Source organism: Perna viridis, chromosome 10 (assembly GCF_037379345.1).
Source record: "Perna viridis isolate PV_CMFRI_1.1 ecotype Kerala chromosome 10, ASM3737934v1, whole genome shotgun sequence".
Taxonomy (NCBI): Eukaryota; Metazoa; Mollusca; class Bivalvia; order Mytilida; family Mytilidae; genus Perna; species Perna viridis.
The window spans coordinates 5,107,774-5,128,436 of NC_142454.1; the positions used below are offsets into that span (position 1 = coordinate 5,107,774).

General features: G+C 31.0%; 2 protein-coding genes across 9 annotated transcripts in view; both read right to left on the reverse strand.

Annotated features, from left to right (window-relative positions):
* Nucleotides 1-524: 524 nt before the first annotated feature.
* The window catches only part of LOC148604248 (uncharacterized), a 30,936-nt gene continuing 10,797 nt past the window's right edge, over nucleotides 525-20,663 (reverse strand). For 4 of the 8 annotated variants that reach the window (XM_088549333.1, XM_088549329.1, XM_088549328.1 and 1 more), the window contains 2 exons: nucleotides 4,887-6,777; nucleotides 525-2,723 (listed from right to left, as the gene is read on the reverse strand). In XM_088549333.1, the coding sequence (XP_088405459.1) occupies nucleotides 2,680-2,723; nucleotides 4,887-6,774 (1,932 nt within the window). In that variant the 5' untranslated portion in view covers nucleotides 6,775-6,777 and the 3' untranslated portion in view covers nucleotides 525-2,679. Of the gene's footprint in view, nucleotides 6,778-9,059; nucleotides 10,779-20,663 lie in introns of those variants that run through there. The other 4 variants (XM_088549331.1, XM_088549330.1, XR_015915995.1 and 1 more) reach the window with 4 other exon arrangements.
* LOC148604249 (beta-1,4-mannosylglycolipid beta-1,3-N-acetylglucosaminyltransferase brn-like) lies at nucleotides 10,923-20,576 on the reverse strand. The gene is made up of 2 exons (XM_088549335.1): nucleotides 20,493-20,576; nucleotides 10,923-16,263 (listed from the first exon to the last, which is right to left on the reverse strand). Exons 1-2 carry the CDS (start codon nucleotides 20,514-20,516, stop codon nucleotides 15,238-15,240), a joined length of 1,050 nt encoding a protein of 349 aa, XP_088405461.1. The 5' UTR covers nucleotides 20,517-20,576; the 3' UTR covers nucleotides 10,923-15,237.

Sequence of the window (20,663 nt, forward strand, 5' to 3'; positions counted from 1 at the left end):
ACCATATTCGCAAACAAGTATATATATAGATTAGAGTCTGAAACACAAGATGTATTACGTATCTTTAAATCAGTGATCTACCATTCTTGCAAGAAATTTTAGGTCTAAAAGCAGTCAAGATAAATCTATATCTTTTCAGTCGTATTATATGACATTTGGACTGGACACTTTTGACTTGACTAACTCTGTACACGAACACCAGTGTCCGAAATATTTAACGTAATTGTTATGTAACAGCAGTTAAATTTGTGATATTTTTCTAAACAAATACACATGATGTGTCACGCACATACATGATATATTGAAAGGTTGATTGTCAGGCTTATGAAATTTAACAAAATGTGTTTCAGCATAACAGTTCCACTTTAAACAATGGTTTTAAGTTTTGGTTACTGTTCGTTAGTTTGTTTTATCAATATAATTTACAACCTTTCATTCTGTCCTTAGTGTCGTCAATGCTCTCCGTCTTAGTTTGGTGTCGGTTTCCAAATGTCATTGATAATGCAAAAGAAATACACTCAATGTCAAATAAGACAAGCTCAGAAATACGTGATTTATTTAAAAAAAAACCGACCAAACAAACAAACAAACAAACAAACAAAAAACAAAACAAAAAACAAACGAAAACCAAACAAAAAAACAAAAAACAAACGAAAACCTGTGTGTTTGCAATTTTATAAATTGAACATTTATGAGTTCTTGCTCGTTACGCCATATTCGTTTTGTTTTTGTACGAATGTTTCTTTTTATGAGTTAAGAAATGAAATAATGACTCTCTGATTTTGCTATTGTGTATAAGGGATTTGTGGGATAAATAAACACAAGTATTGATGTTCACTTTCTCTCATAAAAAAACTACCAAAGTAGTCTCCTAGAGAATCCCTAGTTTGAATAGTGACATGGGTTTTACTAGAATTAAAACTCTTGGTGTTGAGTAATTTTAATGGGGTTGATCGAAATTTAGAAGGTACATGTTTATCTCCCATTTCTTACAACGGCACGATTTTTTTTCTAAAAATAGCTTGCATTGAATTTATCATACTTGTATTTGTAATTTTACACTGATAAGTGTGTTTTAAAAACGTCAGTGTTTGCAGTTGTTTGTGATTAGATTTTTGGCAATTTTTTTTTGTGATACGCCTACACGTTTATTTGTTTTCATGATATCATAAAATATGGCAACAGATTAAGGTCGACGAAAATCAAACCTGTATTGAAAGCAACTTATAAATCGATTTGTTTATGAACATGTTATATCTATCAAATTGGCGTTTATAGAATAGAAAATTGAAGGCCCTACAAACAGTGATTTTCAGTTTTGAATATTAATTTATGTATAAAAAAAAGAGTAGCCATCAATAAAACAAAAGCTTCTTACGCAAAAATCTGAAACAATACAATGACAAAGAAGACAGAAAAAAAAAACACATAATATAACGAACTCAAATATAAAAGTCATAAATTTATAAGTGACTTAAATACTCAGAGTTCGTCTTAAAGAAAACATATAATACATAATTTAGGTACATGTATCCCTTTTTTCGCAGACAAAATACAGCAGAATAGAATGACTATTTGAAAATATGTTGTCATGGAGGAAAAATACAACCCCATATCGATCATAATTTATGATTTTGTACTTTATTTTGCTAATTTGCAAATAATTGTTGAAAACTTTTTATCTATTTTTTTAACACACTTCCTTTTATCGTTTTATTCTGAAAATATTAAGAAAAAATGACAATTTATATCTACAAAATGTATGTTGTGCAAAATCAATTTCCTTTTTTTTAAGCCTATAAGCATTCTCTGCCAAAATATATTGCTTTGTATGAGATTCACATCAAGTAAATTAAATGGCCAATCACGAAAAATTTGAACAGTATACAACTCACCACATAGTGTAGAACTGTACAAAGATCACATACACGCGATAATCAACCAAATGAGAAACAATGTGTGTCTGGGTAAATAGCTGTTAAAAAGGAGGAATAGTAAATCACGCAATGTTTATAAAGCTTAAATTAAAAAAACCTTATTTTTATCAATTCCTCATAAATATAAGTACTAAATCTATTAAAATAACATGTTTCATGATGTCTAGGCTCGTCCATTCAAATCGTATCGAAGCTATACCAGGATCTAATATATCTAAGGATAGTTATGTTTTAGCACCGAGACAAAACATTGACGCCATTCTAAAGTGTATTCATAATTTTTCTTCCTCGGTTCTCCCATTCACTGAATTTTAATTTATTTCATAAATAGATATGCACTTACATTGATAAACTCAATCTTCCCTTTGGTTCCTTTGAATAACTTTAAAAGGTTTACCGTAATTCATTGAAAGAACATATGGACATTCCAAATCTATCATAAATAAAATAAACAATATATTTAGTCGCGCACTCAGAGGGTGGGTTAAATATTGAATTCACCTTGTCGGACTGTCTGTGTTTCGTCGAAATTCTTTCGACTCCCAATTGATTGATTGATACAAACAATATATTGACACATTCAAACATAATTTTGCTTACTTTATTAAAGTGTACTTTATGGCGTTATAAATAACTTAAGCCTAGGAACAAGAAAGCCTGAATTACTCACCTGGATTGATAAGCAATATTATACCTTTTGAAAAAGCGGCCACTTTTTTTCTTTAATAAACAATTCTCACACTCATACAATCATATCTGTTTTCATTGGATTCTGTTCAGTAGTTTCTGGGGAGAAAACATCAGAAAGTTATAACATTGAAAATAGCAAAAACGATGTCGAAGAAGGGCAATAATTCCATCATGGCTTAACAGATTTACACTAAAGGTTTTCAATAGATAGACCTCATCATGCTGAACACTTTAACCGAATGCCAAAATTTGACTTAACCTAATGGTTTTGGGAATATATGCGAAAAGATTCTGTTTTACTCCTAAAATCTATTGTTTGTTACGGCAATCGTGTTTTTCAGCGGGTGTAGAAACCCTACATCAGAATGCAGAATACCTTTGGAAACATTCACACCAAGTTTGGTTTTTACTTGTTAAGTGGTTTAAGAAGAGAAGAGTTTTGAAAAAAAAATTGTTTACAACGACTGATGACAACGACGGACACAAAATGATGGCAATTAGTAATTAGATACAAAATGACAATACGAATTCTTGATACAATATTATTGCATTCCATTTTCTTTTTTAATGGTCTCGAACTTCCTACTGTTATAACAATGATCGACTAAGTATAGTATCAAACAATCAGCCTTACAGAATATAGTGACCATCACTTGCATTTAAATTCACAACAAATGCTAAACACTGGTAAATCACCTTTTTATATAATCTCAGTTACAAAATCATTTTTCCTAATGCAATTGTCCGTCGATTTTGTTACTCCTGTGACATTGTTGTATAGTAGCGTAAGGTCTGCGTGTACAGTGATTTTTTTTATTTCGGTGACTTTCTGTTATTAATAATTTGATTACAAACCACATTCACCACGACGGATTTGCATTATATTATCAATATATCATCTGTATTGTTTTGTACTGAAATGACGACTGATCTAACGATTATGACGCAAATGCATGCGAATGCTTTTTAATCACAACCGTTATATTCTCGCCGAAATGGAAAGGGGAGGTTTTGCTATCAATGGGGACGAGAAATCAAAGGTTTACAACAAATAATTACATCTCAAGATAATTTACCGAATTATTTTAGTCATCTTTATGCTTTTAAACTGTTGATACTAATTTAGATCAATTATTCCTAATTCAAATAAAGAAATAAATAAAGTATATAGACAAATAGACATAAAAAGTTATTAATAGAGGTAACAGAATAGAAGATGATTTAAAAGAAAATCACTTAATAAAATCTGGCATTAAAGAGGACGGAGAGTAAGTAATGTCTTATATATGTAGATGCATTGAAACGTAAATAGATCAAAGTCGTTCTGTAAAACGTGAATGAATATAGTCCATATAAAATTCAGATACCTATGGTGTTAAAAACCCCAGCATTTTTCTTTGTTGGACTTTAGATGCATTATTTCAACGTTACAATTGTCTTTTCTGTAATCAAATTTATACTTGTGTGAAAATCATACATTAATCTTATACTAAAATCAACCAAATCAAAGGAAATGAAGAACGTTATTTTTTATATAGATTCATCTCAAAAGTACAAGACCCTAATAAAAAACTAAGACTGGTTATGTGGTCTGTAACTGATCCATAATAAGAAATAAAAGTAAATTCTCTGGGGTTTTGGACATTCATGAATCGCCTCTTGTCTGATTTTCATAAAGACTGCTACTTAATATTTGCTGTATTCATCTTCAAACGTAAACAATATAGTGAATATATACTAGCTAACTAAGAGACAGTTGAACAGTAAAACCCCTTCTACAGTAACTACCATATTTAAATATAAATTGATAAGATGATTGACACACATATGTGTTTAAATAAACAATACAAAGTTTTCTTATGCATCATATTTATGAGTCTTCTTTACGCGTGTCCAATTACTGAATCGACAAATAAAGTGCAATAATTACTCAACACGTCCATTACAAAGCTTGGAGGTAGTATTAATAACCAATAAAGCACCATGACAATTGAGGTAATTCACTAAGCACCAATAATAAGTAAAACATATATATAAACACCGGTATTTGCTCATTACTAGAAAGCACATGTATGGTCAATGTATTCACAAATGACAATTTTAACTTTCATTAGCTCGACTTACTAAAAGAACGATATTTTTTATATATTAAAATTACACGTCTCTTTAAGTAAGAATAACATATATGCACAAAAAGACTGAGTTTAAATCAAAGAGATCATTGTTTTTTGCAATAGCATATCTTTTTCAAATCAATACCTTTAACACAATGTGACGTTGTTCCATACATATTAATTCGACTTATGTCACCAAGCATTTCAATACTATTTCTGTATTCATTAAAACGCATAGTGCCTTCAAAAACCCCCCCTCCAGGTGAGGTTTCGATCATCAGTTGAAAATCAATATTCGTTTTCACTTTCTTGCCAAATTGTATTTTTGACTCGTCCTTTTCATGTTCAGTTTTCATGTACTTGAGTAAAACGTCTGATGGCTTCATCTTTGTAGCCGACATTATCTTTTTTAATGTCAATACTTCACACTGACTTGATGTGGATATTTGATCGTTCAGTTCACTTACAAATTTATTCGCAACTTTTACGACCATGCGATCACTTGTTGACAAAACTGTCTGACTAGAACAAGTGCACCAATGAGGAAGAATACCAGCATCTTTACATGTCCTATTTATTGGCACCTCTTTGAAAAGGCTATAACTCCTATCGTTTCCTACTTTATAGTTGGAAAAATGTAATATATTCATTAATGTTTCGTGTATATCAAAAGGTGTCACAAGACGCTTTGTGTTGATTTTAAAATTATTATATATACTACTGTACATAGTTTTGAACCATTTAGGTAAAACGAAAAATAGAAATGGTAGTCTTTCTTCCATTTTCCCTACAAAGGTTTGTCTTAATTTACCGAATCGTATACCATGATCACTAAAAAACATGAGAATCGTGTTATTCAATGTGTCTGCTTTGCTTATACTTTTAAGAAACTCTAAATATAGTTTATCTGCTTTACGAGTGTTCGAAATTTTATCATGGGTAAGTCTAGTAATGAAAGCGAAATCGAAATATGGCATTGACTTAAACTTAGTCACAAACTGTTTGGAGTACTCAAGATTAATGCTTGTCTCTGGTCGAGCATGAATACAGTGATGATTTACATTCCATGCATAGTTAAGTTCCTCAAGTACAAGAGACAGAGGACGGTCAAAATAATCAGCAGACGGTTTGCTAAATCCTGCTTTTTGATAGTCAAATATTTGACCATAAGGTGAGTCCTCGCTGTAAAGAGTGCGATATCCTTTCCGTGAGTATTTATTCCAAAGGAAATCATATTTGTCAAACGATACGTTGACCATTTTAGCATTCCATGGTAGCTCATTGACAAATTTACCTGTTGTCATAGGTACAATGTTCAGAAATGTATTGTCGGCAACTTTGTTATAACCAACGAACTCTAATGCCTCCATCTCATGCAATAAATATTCCCTCGTTTTAGGCATGTATCGAATCATATTGCTTCGTGAGACAGAATCAACACCAACCATTAAAACACTCAGATGATTTAGATTTTCATTTAAAGGTCTAAAGTTATGTTTACATTTTTTTTCAACGTCTGGTTTAATGTGCACAAAGGAGAATGCATTTATGTATATTGCACGATGTTCGCTGTCATAACATTGAACCCTTACAAATTCGTCAGTAATTTCAACACTGTCAGTAAACGGTTGACTTTCATTTCTTATCACAAAAAAATTATTATGAGTATGTTTATTTGGAGGTCTCCAAATAACATCATATTTGCAATATGATAGCGTTGGCATTGTTCGCTTAACTACAGACTTGTTTATGATGATTTTAGTTCCACGGGAAATAACAATGTCCTCTTGAACTTCACATCTCAAGTCGCTTCCACTTTTCAAATACCAATATATCGAAGGGTCCCAAGGGTTAGTCCGAGGGATTTTGCATCCAGGTGTGTCCACAAGTAGAACTTCCTTATTTCCATCTTCAGTCCATATAAATGACAAAACTTTCAGCCTTATTTCAATTGAAGCCATTAAAAGCACAAACACACCCATAAGGGAAACTATAAGTGTGATCAATCTCTTTCGTGTTCTCCGCATTTTCATACACTGAAAGTATAATTTTAAATATTTTTTTTCAAATTATAAGATACTTGTTTTGTATCATTACTATCCTACATATTGTATCCATCTACTATTGTAGTAATGCAAAAATATACATATATTCATTAAAAAATAGATTGCTAAAAATGAATCGCTTGAATTATTGCGACATGACATATACCTAACAAATTCTAACCTGTGTATATGCATCTGCAAGCATAAACTTACATTTTATAAACGACAATTTTATATATATTTTTTTAAATTAAGTTATTCTCAATAGTCTAGTTTGAACGAAACCCAGGTTATTTCGCAATACATGTTTATAAAATTGAAGTATTTATTTGATATATCACTGTAACTTTACTTTACGTAGATACATATGCTTTTGGCAAACATAATCTTAACTCTTGAGTCACAATCGTAAACAGTTGTAATTCCATTAAAAACCCAATCTAAAACCATGATTTATCGTGTGACGTGTTGGAAATACAGAAATGTATATGTCCCCTGAGAGATGCTTGAACTTTTTATATAATAACTATATATAATATAAATATAACAATATATAATAAATTTTTTTATTAAAACTGAAATGGTAACAAGCCGGTTCAAGCATTCCAATAAGTACAAGATACAAAAATATATAATGAAAGAAAAATGAACATTAAATATGTACAAAGTGATACATTTGTTCATAATGGTGTTTTAAGAAATAAAAAGTAGTCAAAAGGTGTCTCAGACAAGGAGAGAAAAACAGGGCATAAATAAGAAAAAAAGGATAAAAAATAAAGTATCTTTCCTAAATACATAATCATTCTATCAGTTTATCAATTTAAACACAAAAAGAATGTGTTAAGTGCTTCAACTAAATGATAAAGACAACTAGTATGAGATAAGAGCATATAAATATATATTATAAACAACCTTTGAATCTGGTAGTAATGGTTTACCGTTACTAAGATATATATTTAGTAAAAATGAACAGTTTGCACAAATATATGTTTTTGGTTTCTTTTAGTTCACCCAAGTGAAACATAGCGCCACTAATCTAAATAAGAACCTCTATTGTTGGATGGCGGAAATACAAATAATATTCAATTGAAACTGTTGGAATGCGCATGAAGGACAACCCGAAAAATTACTCATACATTATCAAACTTGTTTAAACTAGGTTGAAAATGATCTTGGTGGGAATTCTCTCTCACTTTTAAATTTGGGTCTACATATTTGGTTCTAATGCAGCTGATGAGAGGTTACTCGTTGAAACACGTATGCAGCATATCAAGATTGGCAACATATATGATTGGTATTTTTATATTCAAATAAGACTTTGTTTTAGCTTGGCGGAAATAAAACATGAAATTCAACAATTTTCAAAACTATGGAAAATAAAACTGAAAAATGTGTTGCCTAATTGCATGATTGACAGTTTTCTTATTTATATACACACTGAAATCACCTTACAAAATAACTCTTACCCTTATGGCATTTTATGCATTTATTTTTGAACATACATATAACATGAAAAACTTATAAAGTTAAATCGATCAACTTACACACTGTTGTTGTGATAAAAAAGGAAACACATCAAGAATGTTTCAACACCTAATACTATGGAACACATTTCATATTAACGTACACAGACCTACAAACTTAACTACCTCAAAAATAAATCAAATAATAATTGAATCTTCCTAAATTAATGAGCCTAACCTTTAAGATGAAGTTAATCTAATGTTTACGTACGTGATCCACGTATTAAGGTCATATCAAAAACTCCACAATTCGCGCCTTGTAGGATTTGACATGTATATGACTTTAAAGTATTTTTGTTTATATATAATGTTGTTGTATGTTCAGTCTTCCTCCTTTCCAAAAGTTACATCAGTATGGACTGCTTAAGTTACCACCTTACATATTATACTTTTAATTGCAATAGTATATTTATTTACATGTTAAATGTTCGACGCGTATGTAGGATTCATAAAAACACCACAATTATTGAGAATGTGTTGTATACGCTTTTGCACATTTGATGGCCACGTACACAACAAAGTACTATTATATGACTTCATAATTCGATCCCTTGTCAAAATGTTTAGGCTTTCCGCTGAGTATGTGCTTAATACCTTATGCTTAGAACCATTCTAGTGTATGCTTGTGACCTAGTTAAATATGTATAGTTTTTGTTTTAACTTAAAATGAAAGTAAAATCTGCATTTTGAAATGTGTTAAAGTATAGAGATTTTTTTATTGTGTAAACTTATTTAACATCTTATAATTACCCGTGTGAAGTGGTATTTCTCCGTTTGCACTACATCGATGTTTTAAAATTAGTTATTATAATCTTTTTGAAACACAGTAAGCAGAATTCGTTTCAAAAGCTACACATTATTAAGGTCGGTATTTAATCTACATCTGTTTAAACGGATACGTTCTTTCTCCATATCAGCTTATCTAAAAGTCAATATAAATGTGCAACCAGACAGTGCGATATTTGTGTGGGAAGTTAGAGTAATTAAGGGAATCAAGGTTATAGCGGTAATCAAAAGAATGTAATCTAGGGACAAAGACCAGACATGGAAAACAGACATACAAAACAAAGAACATAAAGTAACAAAAATCATACATACAAAGTAACAAAAGTAAATGAGCAACTCGGACTCCACTAAAACTGGGAGCATGGACAGGTGCATCTGTAGGGTAAGCGTCCTATGCTTTTCTAGAAACACCCGCCGAATTGCTCATAAAAAGTCAAGTCCGGGGTAGACAAACGAGGAACGGAAAACTATGACCCGTTGAATAAATCAATTTTCATGGTGCTGATGGATACGCCATAACGATCCGCGAGTTCATGATGACGACCATAAAACTTCTGTAGTGATAACTTTAATCTTGTAGCAACATAACCCTGTTCCAGAAGCCTGTTCTAGCGCGATACAAAAAGTCTGCGTAGTTTCGGCAAGCTCTGGCAGAACGTATGAGTTGTGATATGAACACTCCATACGCAGGAGCCAAAGGGATGTTGCCACTGATGAAAGGAAAGTTGACAATTCTGAATGAAACGTCATCATGCTTGTCGTAAAGTTTGGTCAATAGTTTTCCTTTACCATCGATTTCTAAGTATAGGTCAAGATATGAGGCTGACTTCACAGTGTCTATAGTATTCTTTATCTCAAGTTCTTCTGGGTAGATGCGATGTATCAAATCCCCGAAATTAGGATTGTTTAAAGATAATACGTCATCTATATAGCGGAAACTGAGACTGAAGGATCTAGCCAAGCGATATTCTTTCTTTCTGAAGTTATTTCGCCTTAAATGTTTAATTTTAATATTTTCAATTATGGAAAAAGTGCTACAAGGTCTGCATATAATATGAGATACAATTCAACCTATCTTACTCCATGCATTTAAAATATTCTAGCTTACCAGTTTTACATGTTAAATATATTAAATGAGGCCACCGTTAATGTTTAGAAATAAAACTGTCACAAGTAATTTAAATATCTATAAAGGTTAAATTGCGAAAAGTTATATCGACTAAGTTCCATATTCAAACTTAATCTTAATAATTTGCAAAAAAGAAGGTTCATATAAGCCTGGAAGCTGTTGAATTTGATTTTTAGGATTTAATTAAAATGGTATATCTTTTTAATTTGTTCGATAATAATGATAACTATTAGAAAGAAGAACGGATATGGTGACTTGCAACACATGTACCATCGTATAACCAAAAATCAAAATGATAAATACTTTCAGAGGTCGCAAAATGGTTTTTAACAAGTGTAAACACACCTTTAAGCAAGCTCAGGAAATCCCCGTCAACTATAGTAATACAATTCACGGATTAATAAAACGTTATATTCAGATACCACTCAGGAAGAATAATTGTGTAATGATTTCATTGTTTTAAGTGAAAGTACATGAACATTCATTTTTTTTAAATTTCTGTTTCGTATTACGAAAATTCAAATAATGTCATGAACAGTAATAACGAAAGTAAATATTAATAAAGTGTTGATACACAAGTTCATGAATTAAAAATCATTAGTTGTCACATATTTGGAAGTAATATGGACGTTTCCCCCCCTAATGAGAACGGTAGTTGCCCGCCACTATCAACTCGTCCTCAAATGTAAATTCAACTATAAAGAAAGTGACTTTATTATAAATATATAATTAAAACATGAAAAACAAATACAGTCAAACATGACTTTATATAGTCATTAAGATTTAATTTGTAATGTTTAAATATGTAATAAAATGATAATGACATTACATTATTCCATATCGTCCCTTGCATGACCCCTTTACTCCTATTATCCCTCGGGTAAAGCTCCTGGGCTTAATATGGAAGTTTTTTTTGTTAATACACGAGCCAATATTAAAAACAAATGAGTTGTCGGTCTTTTCTATTAGTTTATAATGAATTCTAGCCTCATGACTACAATTAATTAAGAAATATAAGAATAAATATTCATGTGGCTTAAATCTTTATTTATACTTTTCACAATTAATCTGTAAGAAAAGGGCCAGACCTACTTATTCATATTTCTTGTGTACTGTAGTCCGTTTGTATGTTATGTGTTATTTACTTTAAAACGATGCATCTATTATATTATTTGTAAATTTCAAGTAAAAGTTTATTTTGATATTTGCAATAAGTGGTAAATTAAAAACTAAGTACGGGGACATACATTAAGTGGAGTAGCAGGATAGGTCATCGTGGGCACCCCATATAAAAGCAGCTGGTTTATCTATATTTACTGATTAGCAAGAACAGATGTTCGTTCTGAGCCATACCATAAGAACAAAAATTAGTGGGATGAAATGAAGATATAAACGATTTCATCTGCCTATTAATGATCTTATTTCAATAAATTGCGACTGTTAGTTAGAGAATTTGGTACGATTAGAAATACGTAGGAATTCATGTTAAGTGCAATATTGTGTAGACATATTGTTTCTAGCAATTTGTCGATTTTTCCAAATTACTTGAATTTTGTAAAGATCCGATCCAACGTAAAAGGACATTATATTTGCATTTGGAAATAATTATGTACATTGTGGTTGCATAAATTTATTTCAGTTAAGAAGAAAACAAAACGTATTTTGTTATCATAATCTATTAGAATAGTTAAACGACCACGTCACGAAAATTGATAACGTTTTAAAATTTATGAGATATATACATTATACTAAATTCAATTTATTACTGAAGCTGAAAAGAAAGATTTGACAACTACTCACTCAAACAGAAGAAAACTTACTTAGATAGGTCTGTGAAAAAAAGTAATCACGATTGCATTCACTTCACCTTATTAGCTTAACAACATAACCATCCATTGAATGACCGCACTCAATTTGACTGGGACGCATTCTACACGACACTATAGATGAATAAATAGTAAAAGAAAGCAAACCCAATATGGGTTCCCTTGCGCACACTTATCAAATGCATTTATGGGAACTATTTATTAGAAAGAATAACCACAACGCCCGTGGTGCACACTGATAACATGCAACCAGGTTAGTTTCAAGTGTGCACAACTGACATTAAGATTTTATTTTGAATAGACAGAAAAATATAACAGTCCTTCCTCGTGATTTGATTTATATACCAAGGTTTAAAGGAGTAAATAATTTAGTACTCCTCAGGTCTTCTCGCCATTAGAGTTTGACTTACAAATAAGAAAAAATATTTGTTATTTTTTGACATGTGAACAAATTAGCAATTTCTTTTAACAAGTATTAGAATGCTAGTTGCATTATCCATATTTATTTTAGGTATTTCCCGTTTTTTAAGACCAAATTATTTCTTTTCTACATCTACTTTAATATGATCTACTGTTGTTCTTTTTTTAAAGATATCATCATGTATATTCCATACTCCTATTCAACTTGATATTTGACTATAAGAACAAAAACATGAAACAGGGAAATCAAATAGAAGAAGGAGTCATTGATGTTTAAAATAAAATAAATCATTACATATAAGCAACATTATAAGCAAATACATAGAACTAAATAAATAAATAAATAAATAATAAATAAATAAATAAATATTGTATATATTTGTGTAATTTCATAAAGCAGATATTTGTATTTATACTCAATTAAAACGCTGTATGTTTACTTTTATCTCTGTTTTGTATGCATTCCACTTTTACTGATGACATATCGATTTTCTTCATACAAGTTTTTTTTTTAAATTACAAAACATTGATTTATGGTGTCACATTATCTTAACCTTGTTTTGGTAAATCTTTTTATTTTAAATTCCTACACCTGATATGCCATACAAATAGGACAAAATAAACAAAGTAGAAAAATACATGCAGCTTGTATGCCTTTATCAAAGTAAACATACGCAATTTTTCGCGAATTCATTGTACAATATAAATGTAGCAGCGGCATTTTGGACAAAACCGACAAATACCGTAAGCGAGTCAAAAACATATTTTGGTAACGTGTGAAAATTACGTGACCAGGAATTTTTTACAGAACCGCAATTTATTTAGCATACTATAATGAATTTATGCAACAAACCGTTTTATTGTGAAATAAAAAAGTTATACATATGCCGAAGTCCTTCGGTAGAAGAGCCGGTCGATGAGTATCGTGGTTCATTTTTTGCCAGCGAATAAAAAAAAATAAAAAAGTGAAATCTTACATTAAAAAAAGTGTAATGTGCGAAAAATTTTATTCAATCGTTATATCTTATATGTTACAATGATTAATATTCCATATTGTATAGCCGAGTTAGTCACTGAGCATTATATGGACGGAGCGACATCTTATTTATGTAAAATGTAAAACCAGAACTATGAATGGCTAAAAACATTCTGATAGAAGTCGAAATTTTTCGACATGGAAGTCGACGATTGCGCAAATGCAGAAGCGCTGTTTTGTCTTTAAATACGTCGATGGATACGATTTCATATCTATCTTTTTATTTAATAATAATTTAGAAATTAATGATTGTGTAGAAATGTATTAAGCTTTCTACACATCCAAGAAAGTGTCACTCATTTTATTCTATAGCAACATTGCGGTGCAGAATGAGTTCTGTCCATCATTGGCATAGCCTAAAATCATATTATTTCAGGGGTACATTGGAACATGCTCACGGTTTTTAATCATTGTATTTGACTATTTTAAAACGAATCGAATATAATGTTGGGCAAAAGAAAACACTTATCTACTACTGTACTGTTGATTTAAGTTGATCGTCTTTACCGTTATCGCAAATCAAACATACATTTACTTAAGAGAGATTCAGATAAGAGACTCGTGAACTTGTAAGAGGATGTTTCTAGCTTAATAAAGAATTAAAATACATTTTAACTACCTTATAAGTACTTGTTTAATTATTTAATAATATACAGCCAGGTCGTCTCGAGTTAACAAAGGTGTAAAACCTTTGAACTGATGATCCAAGAATCATATTTCAAAAAACAATAAGAAGGTCCTTTGGAATTTCTGAAAATTGTAATACTTAGGCAAAAGAGCATTACCGACCTAAATATACCATATTTAGTCTGCAATTGTAACATAAGTCTATACATGGCATTGTTTAAATAAAAGCGTTTTTACGTATTTTTCTTGTTAAACATCATAATTATGTAGGAACATTAAAGTGTCTGATGTCTGAACAATTTGCTGAAGTATTTCCTAAAAAGTGTTTGTGGAAAAAACAATAAACGACGCATCAATTATGCACCGAACAACATGATATTATAATTATATATGTATAATGTTTTTGTTCAATACCGCTTACCTCTACATAATGTTTGTCTAATATGAGAAAGAAAAATGCAAAAAAAAAAACAACCAACCAACGCCTAACAGTCTTTTTTTGCGTATTACATTAAAATATACATGTATGCTGCTGTGTTTTGATATTTTCGGTTTATTCTATGCGCATGTATGCTACAAATGTACATGTATTAAAGACTAAAAAAATTATCTTATATTGCTACATTTTGTTTACGCGCATATTACTTAATATTGATATTCATGTTAGAATCAGTGGATTTAATTAACCTGACAATACATGTATATAGCTTTGGCTGCCACTTGTAATTTTTACTAGATAACTAAATTTTTATTGTATGTGTTATAATTACTTTATGTGACTTTAGCATGATTTTTACCTTAAAATGAATATTTTTTAAAATTTTGCGCAGTATTGATCTGGCATAATAAAGGCTGTTTGCTCTCTCTCTTAATATTATTGGCATAATTTGCAACTATTGCTACCAATTCTTCATTGATTTACCGTGATACTGAATTCAAATATCACAAGGCAGTAAATGTTTGCCTTGCATGTTCGTAGATCATTATAATATTCTTTTAACAAAGAGCAATATTTTCTTATGACCGACAGATTATTCTAATTTTTGCTGAGATCAGCGTTCCTTCTACATGTAAATGTTTAATCCTCGATGTTTAAAATGGTGATTAAACTGACTGTTTGAAGGTATTTTCTGTTATACTTTGTTTAACAAAAGCGTCCCAGGCGTTGACCAATTTAAATCGACCACTGTATCCATGACTAGTTATCACTTGCGCCAATGACTTAATTGATACAGGGTAATGTGCGAACTTTTTTTGGTGGTGTAAATTTAATCGTAGCACATGAGCAAGCATTCCAATGTAGATATCGTCGATGTGAAAATGGTCCACATGAGGAGCTATCGTTATCATTTTTTTCAAAACTTCCGGCGTAGTGAAAATACTCCCGCCGTGAAAATATGTCGGCCAGAAAAAAAATTTGTATTGTTTGTAAGACACATACCATTTAGAATTTGGATTTCTTCTCGGAGTGCACCAATAACATTTATTACCTACCATCCACAAGGGATTAGTAGGAAAGCCTTCAACGAAATCAATGAACGATATTAAATTTTTTAAATTGACAAAATAATCATCGTCAACGAGAAGCACATATTTTGCTCCCATACAATTTTGCGAAATCCATTTAAATATCATTAAAGTTTTGAATATGTTGTTATCATATTTATCAGAAAATGACCCTTGAACTATATCCGAATAAAGATGATACTCCTCATTCAACAGTTGCATCGCATACGTTGTATCTCCGACGAAAAATAAAATCTTGATACTTTGGTGCGTAATATTTCCCCATGTATTCCGGATGGCCAATCGCTGGTCAAAATCTCCAATGTAGGACTTAATAGCTATTATAATCGAATCATCTTTCTTGTGTAAAGAATCGCAAACGTTCAATGGACCTCTAATGATCTGTACTTTTGACGGGTAAGGGTTGATAACAAGTTTGTTTGTTGATTCCATGATATTTTCGATTAATTCAATGCTTGTACCACTATACTGAAGTGACATTTTGTTGAAAGTGAAACATCCCAGAAACGACACAACAATACACAGGAATATGTACTGTTTTATTCTTACTTTTCGTAGTTTTGAAACCATTGATATTGGCCTCAAAACTCCTGCATCAAATTTCTGAAAGGATAAAATAAATACCATGCAAAAGATAATACATCTGTACATGTTCCAATGATCCAACAATTTAATCTAATGAATGTAATAAGATGTAATGTCATTGTTTGAATACTTGGGATATTGTCTCAAGTGGTACCTTAAATTCAATGAACTTGGAAGTACAACACGTACTACACTACGAGGGATAGTATTACAAATGTATATGTAATTCGGGATCTTCTTATTGGATAATGTACGGGCTAATATTCACTGCAAGTGTTCTACATAACCGGAGCCACCATCTACTAACGTTATAAACGGGCATCGTTGCTCCCGAGTCGACTTAAAGTAGGACAATATTCCGTTTAACTTCGACTTTGTAGATTTTGATGATCATGGGTCATATCGTCATATCAGTATACGAATTGTTAAATTCTAAATGCGAATTCCACACAAGACAGATGTTATTAACTATGTGAAACTATGACAGCAAGACAGTTATCTTATCGACATTTTACTATATGTACGAATCCAAAGGTTTCCTGGAATATTACTGTTGAAGCAGGAAGGTAGATCCAAATCACCACCCTGTACAAACAGATCTAAACCAGGTCTGTTTATAAACCCGTTTGAAAGTGTCATATTTTGAATGATACAATAAAGATAATTCCTTCATACTCCACGTCGTATCATCTGTTTGTTCCTGATAATAAAGTAGAATTCTTTCCTGTATTTTTAGTCAGCAAGCCATTTGATTGAGTACGTGTGATTTGTAGTTCCATGGAAACATTGAGTTCTGCAAGAGTCACTTGGTGGATGAAGGCGGATGAATCCTCATTTTTCCTCACTTTTCCTTTCGAAGCGTAACATCGCACGAATTCGTGAATACACCATAGAAGACGCATGCAAAACTCTGGTATGCTCGTTAATACATTTGAAACATCAAGATGAACTAAAATGTGAACTTCCTAATTATGAAATTCAAAGGTTACAACGAGTGCAAAATTAGGACAGCGAGATTAAAATCAAGAACAAGGAAATCGAATTATATAAACACAAGTTTTACTATCTAAATACTAGGTGATTTTTACATCTTGTATAGATTATGTAGGAAATGTTCACCTATTATAAAATCAACTGGTACATAAACTGTCTTAACAAAATGAATTTGAACGATTAAAAGACATTTTTGCATCATTTCAATTTGCTTTTGTTACTTTGTATGTATGATTTTAGTTACTTTATGTTCTTCGTTGTGGATGTCTGTTTTCCGTGTCTGGTCTTTGTCCCTGGATTACATTCTTTGATTACCGCTATAACCTTGCTTCCCTTGATCACTCTCTCAAACACTATTTGTTCAAACTTCTCTATGGTTTGGCATGATGACAGAAAATAATGCTCTGTGTGATAGGTTTGATATACCTTAACGACACCAACTTGTCAATCAAAATTATAAGGAAATAGATTTGACAGAGCCATTGCCTCCAAAAACAACGCCACCTTACCAAATGATTTGATATACAGTACACACTCTGTGTTTTTATAAAATGAAATAGAGAACTCATCTTTTTGAATATACTTTCTTTGGTTGTTTAGAACTGTGATATATTTGTGATCACATTTAAATCTGTGGTTACTATGTTTTATTTTAGCATATGATTTTTAATTGACAGTTTGATATTTCATCTTCCATAATGTCTCTTTATTTGTTTTGAATTATGTATTTTCTAAATTTTGAATTTAATTTGTTTTCTTTTTTAATACTAATTAGAAAATTTTATGACTTTTTATTTGATCTCTTTGAATCACGATATTTTGAAACTTGTATAATATTATAATCTCTCTTATTTCAACTTTTATCTTAATCCGTTATTTTATCACCAGTTTTGGTACAATATATTTGTGACATATTTTTCATTTTCAAACCTTTACTCTTTTAATATATCTCTATATTTGTTTATTTCTACTTTTTAATTTATTTATAATGGTTGTTGAATTATGCAATGTGCAGCGCTTTGACTACAGTCAAAACAAATAAATGACCGACGGATTCATGTTAGGTTTGAGAGTGAATGGTTCAATTCTATATTTTAATAAATTCCGAAAAAGCAATGTTTAATCCTATGATAAATACTAGTAATGATATATTTTTGATCAATGATACCGCAGGTGAAATTTTACAAATGCAAGTTCGTTTAAGAATGTTTTCCCCCATAATAAATTATTTCGTGAAAAGTCTTCAGAATTCAATATCTCCAATATGGATCCTTCGGCACATATTGGACGTATAAAGTATAAAAAACATGATGGTGCAGAACTTTTCACGGCGATATTTGTTGATTTTCAATGACAGTAATGACACGAATATTTGGGTACAAAATGGAATTCTCACTGTAAATGGTTTTAATCACGTTAAAGTATAATAGCAAAGACTTCGCACCAGGCATATGTACTTTGAAAACTAAATATCGTCAAAAACTACTCACGCGTCAATAATCGTATAGATGCATCAAAAGTGGATCTGTCAACTATTATGATCGCACATTACCAACCAAAAACGAATAAAATATCTTGCAACTATCTTATAAATTTAGACGATAATTTCTGAATCAATATTTTTGCATTTTACCGTTAACGAACAAAAAAGGTTAATTAATAATTCAACACAACAATATAGCATATGTATAACGGAAAAGCGTCGATTGTTCGGTTGGTTTTTTTCTAAACCACGAATCGCCTCTACCATAGGCAGTCACAAAATTTTTTAGGGACTAGTACTTAAAATGAAAAAAATGTAGCTGTTTTATGCATATTGAATTTGTGCACCTCATATTATGGAACACTTTTATAAATTTTCACTACTTTCAAGTTTTAACAGTTATGCAAACATAGTTACATACTTAATGAAATTGTGACCAACGCTTAACTTTTTTTCCTGCCTAGTTCTTTCAGTGTTAATTGAAATATAATAATTGATCACTAAGACCCAGGTACAAAAGGTATGTTATTGGACATATCAATAATTCAATGGGAAGTTATTGGAACATGTGTGTTTGTTATAAAACCCGCTTATCATACATACATCTACTTTTAAAAAATCAGAGATATTTTCCCTAATCCCACTTCTATATGAGTAGAATAACTTTTCAAATACGGAAATCGCAAATTGAATTGAATGGGTTGTGTAACAAGGCATTAGCCGTCTTCAATGTCTATCAATTTAAGTATTGTTGAGTTGAAGGCTAATTCGATCTTCCAGTGTAATTGGTTTTTAGCTTTATTTTCTCCGTGTATCTTGGTGTTCCATCCGAGTTAACGGGGTCTTGAGGTTATTAATTTTACTACAATATATTTTGCGTTCTTGTTATTTGGTTAAATTATGACTGATTTAATTTGTGTGAGATGGAAATAAGCCTGTCAAATAATTTTTCGTGACCTTGAAGGAGTAATTAAGAGAATCAAGGTTCTAATGGAAATCAAAAGAATGTAATCCAGGGACAAAGACCAGACATGGAAAACAGACAAGCACAACAAAGAAAAGAAAATAACCAAAATAATACATGCAAAGTACATGTAACAAACGTAAATGAGTAACTCGAACTCAACTAAAAACTGGGAGCATGGACCAGGTAAACCGGTAGGGTATATACGTTGGTGCACGTATTGCTTTTCATCATGTCGGTTCTTCTTTCCATTCTTAAGTTTATAACTGTATATTGGCTATAGTCGCGTTAACTGAATTTCGACTTAACTTCGTGCATGTTGTACATCGTAAAATAACTCTTATAAGGCTTGTATTTCGCAAGGTGACCTAGTAAATTCACGAGAAAGGATCTTTCCCCGATTTTAAAACCATGGCACGGGACAAAGATGGAGTAAAGACTGTAATCTTATCAACATAATCTTCTTATGCGTAACTATTGTAATATGACCTTTGACCATTTCTTTATCGTGATAATATAGAAAATTCTGATAAATGTACACCAAAATGATGTACCCGGAGATAGCAAATTTAACCCATATCGGTCGTAAGTTTTGAAGGCTTCAACTGTAGAAATTCATAATCATTAGTATGGTTAGAATGAGATTTGCAAGCACTATATTATATTTAAAGAAAACACAATGTACGTAGTACTATTAACATTTGCTACAATGTTGTCTCGATCTTTCTGAAGTGTTTATAGATATCTTGAAATACAGCTGTTACATTTATGTGTATATAGAAGTAATAATGGAGAAACTCTACTTACCGTACTTAGTGCGTTGTAAGACATATAAGTAAGTTCTTATTTTACATCATGCATAAATTATACAAAACTTAAAATACTTAAAACAACACTGAAGTTAATATGTCATTGTTGCTTATTTAAAGTCAATGTGATAAGTCAGTGTTACTATAATTTGTATAAAGTACATTAGCG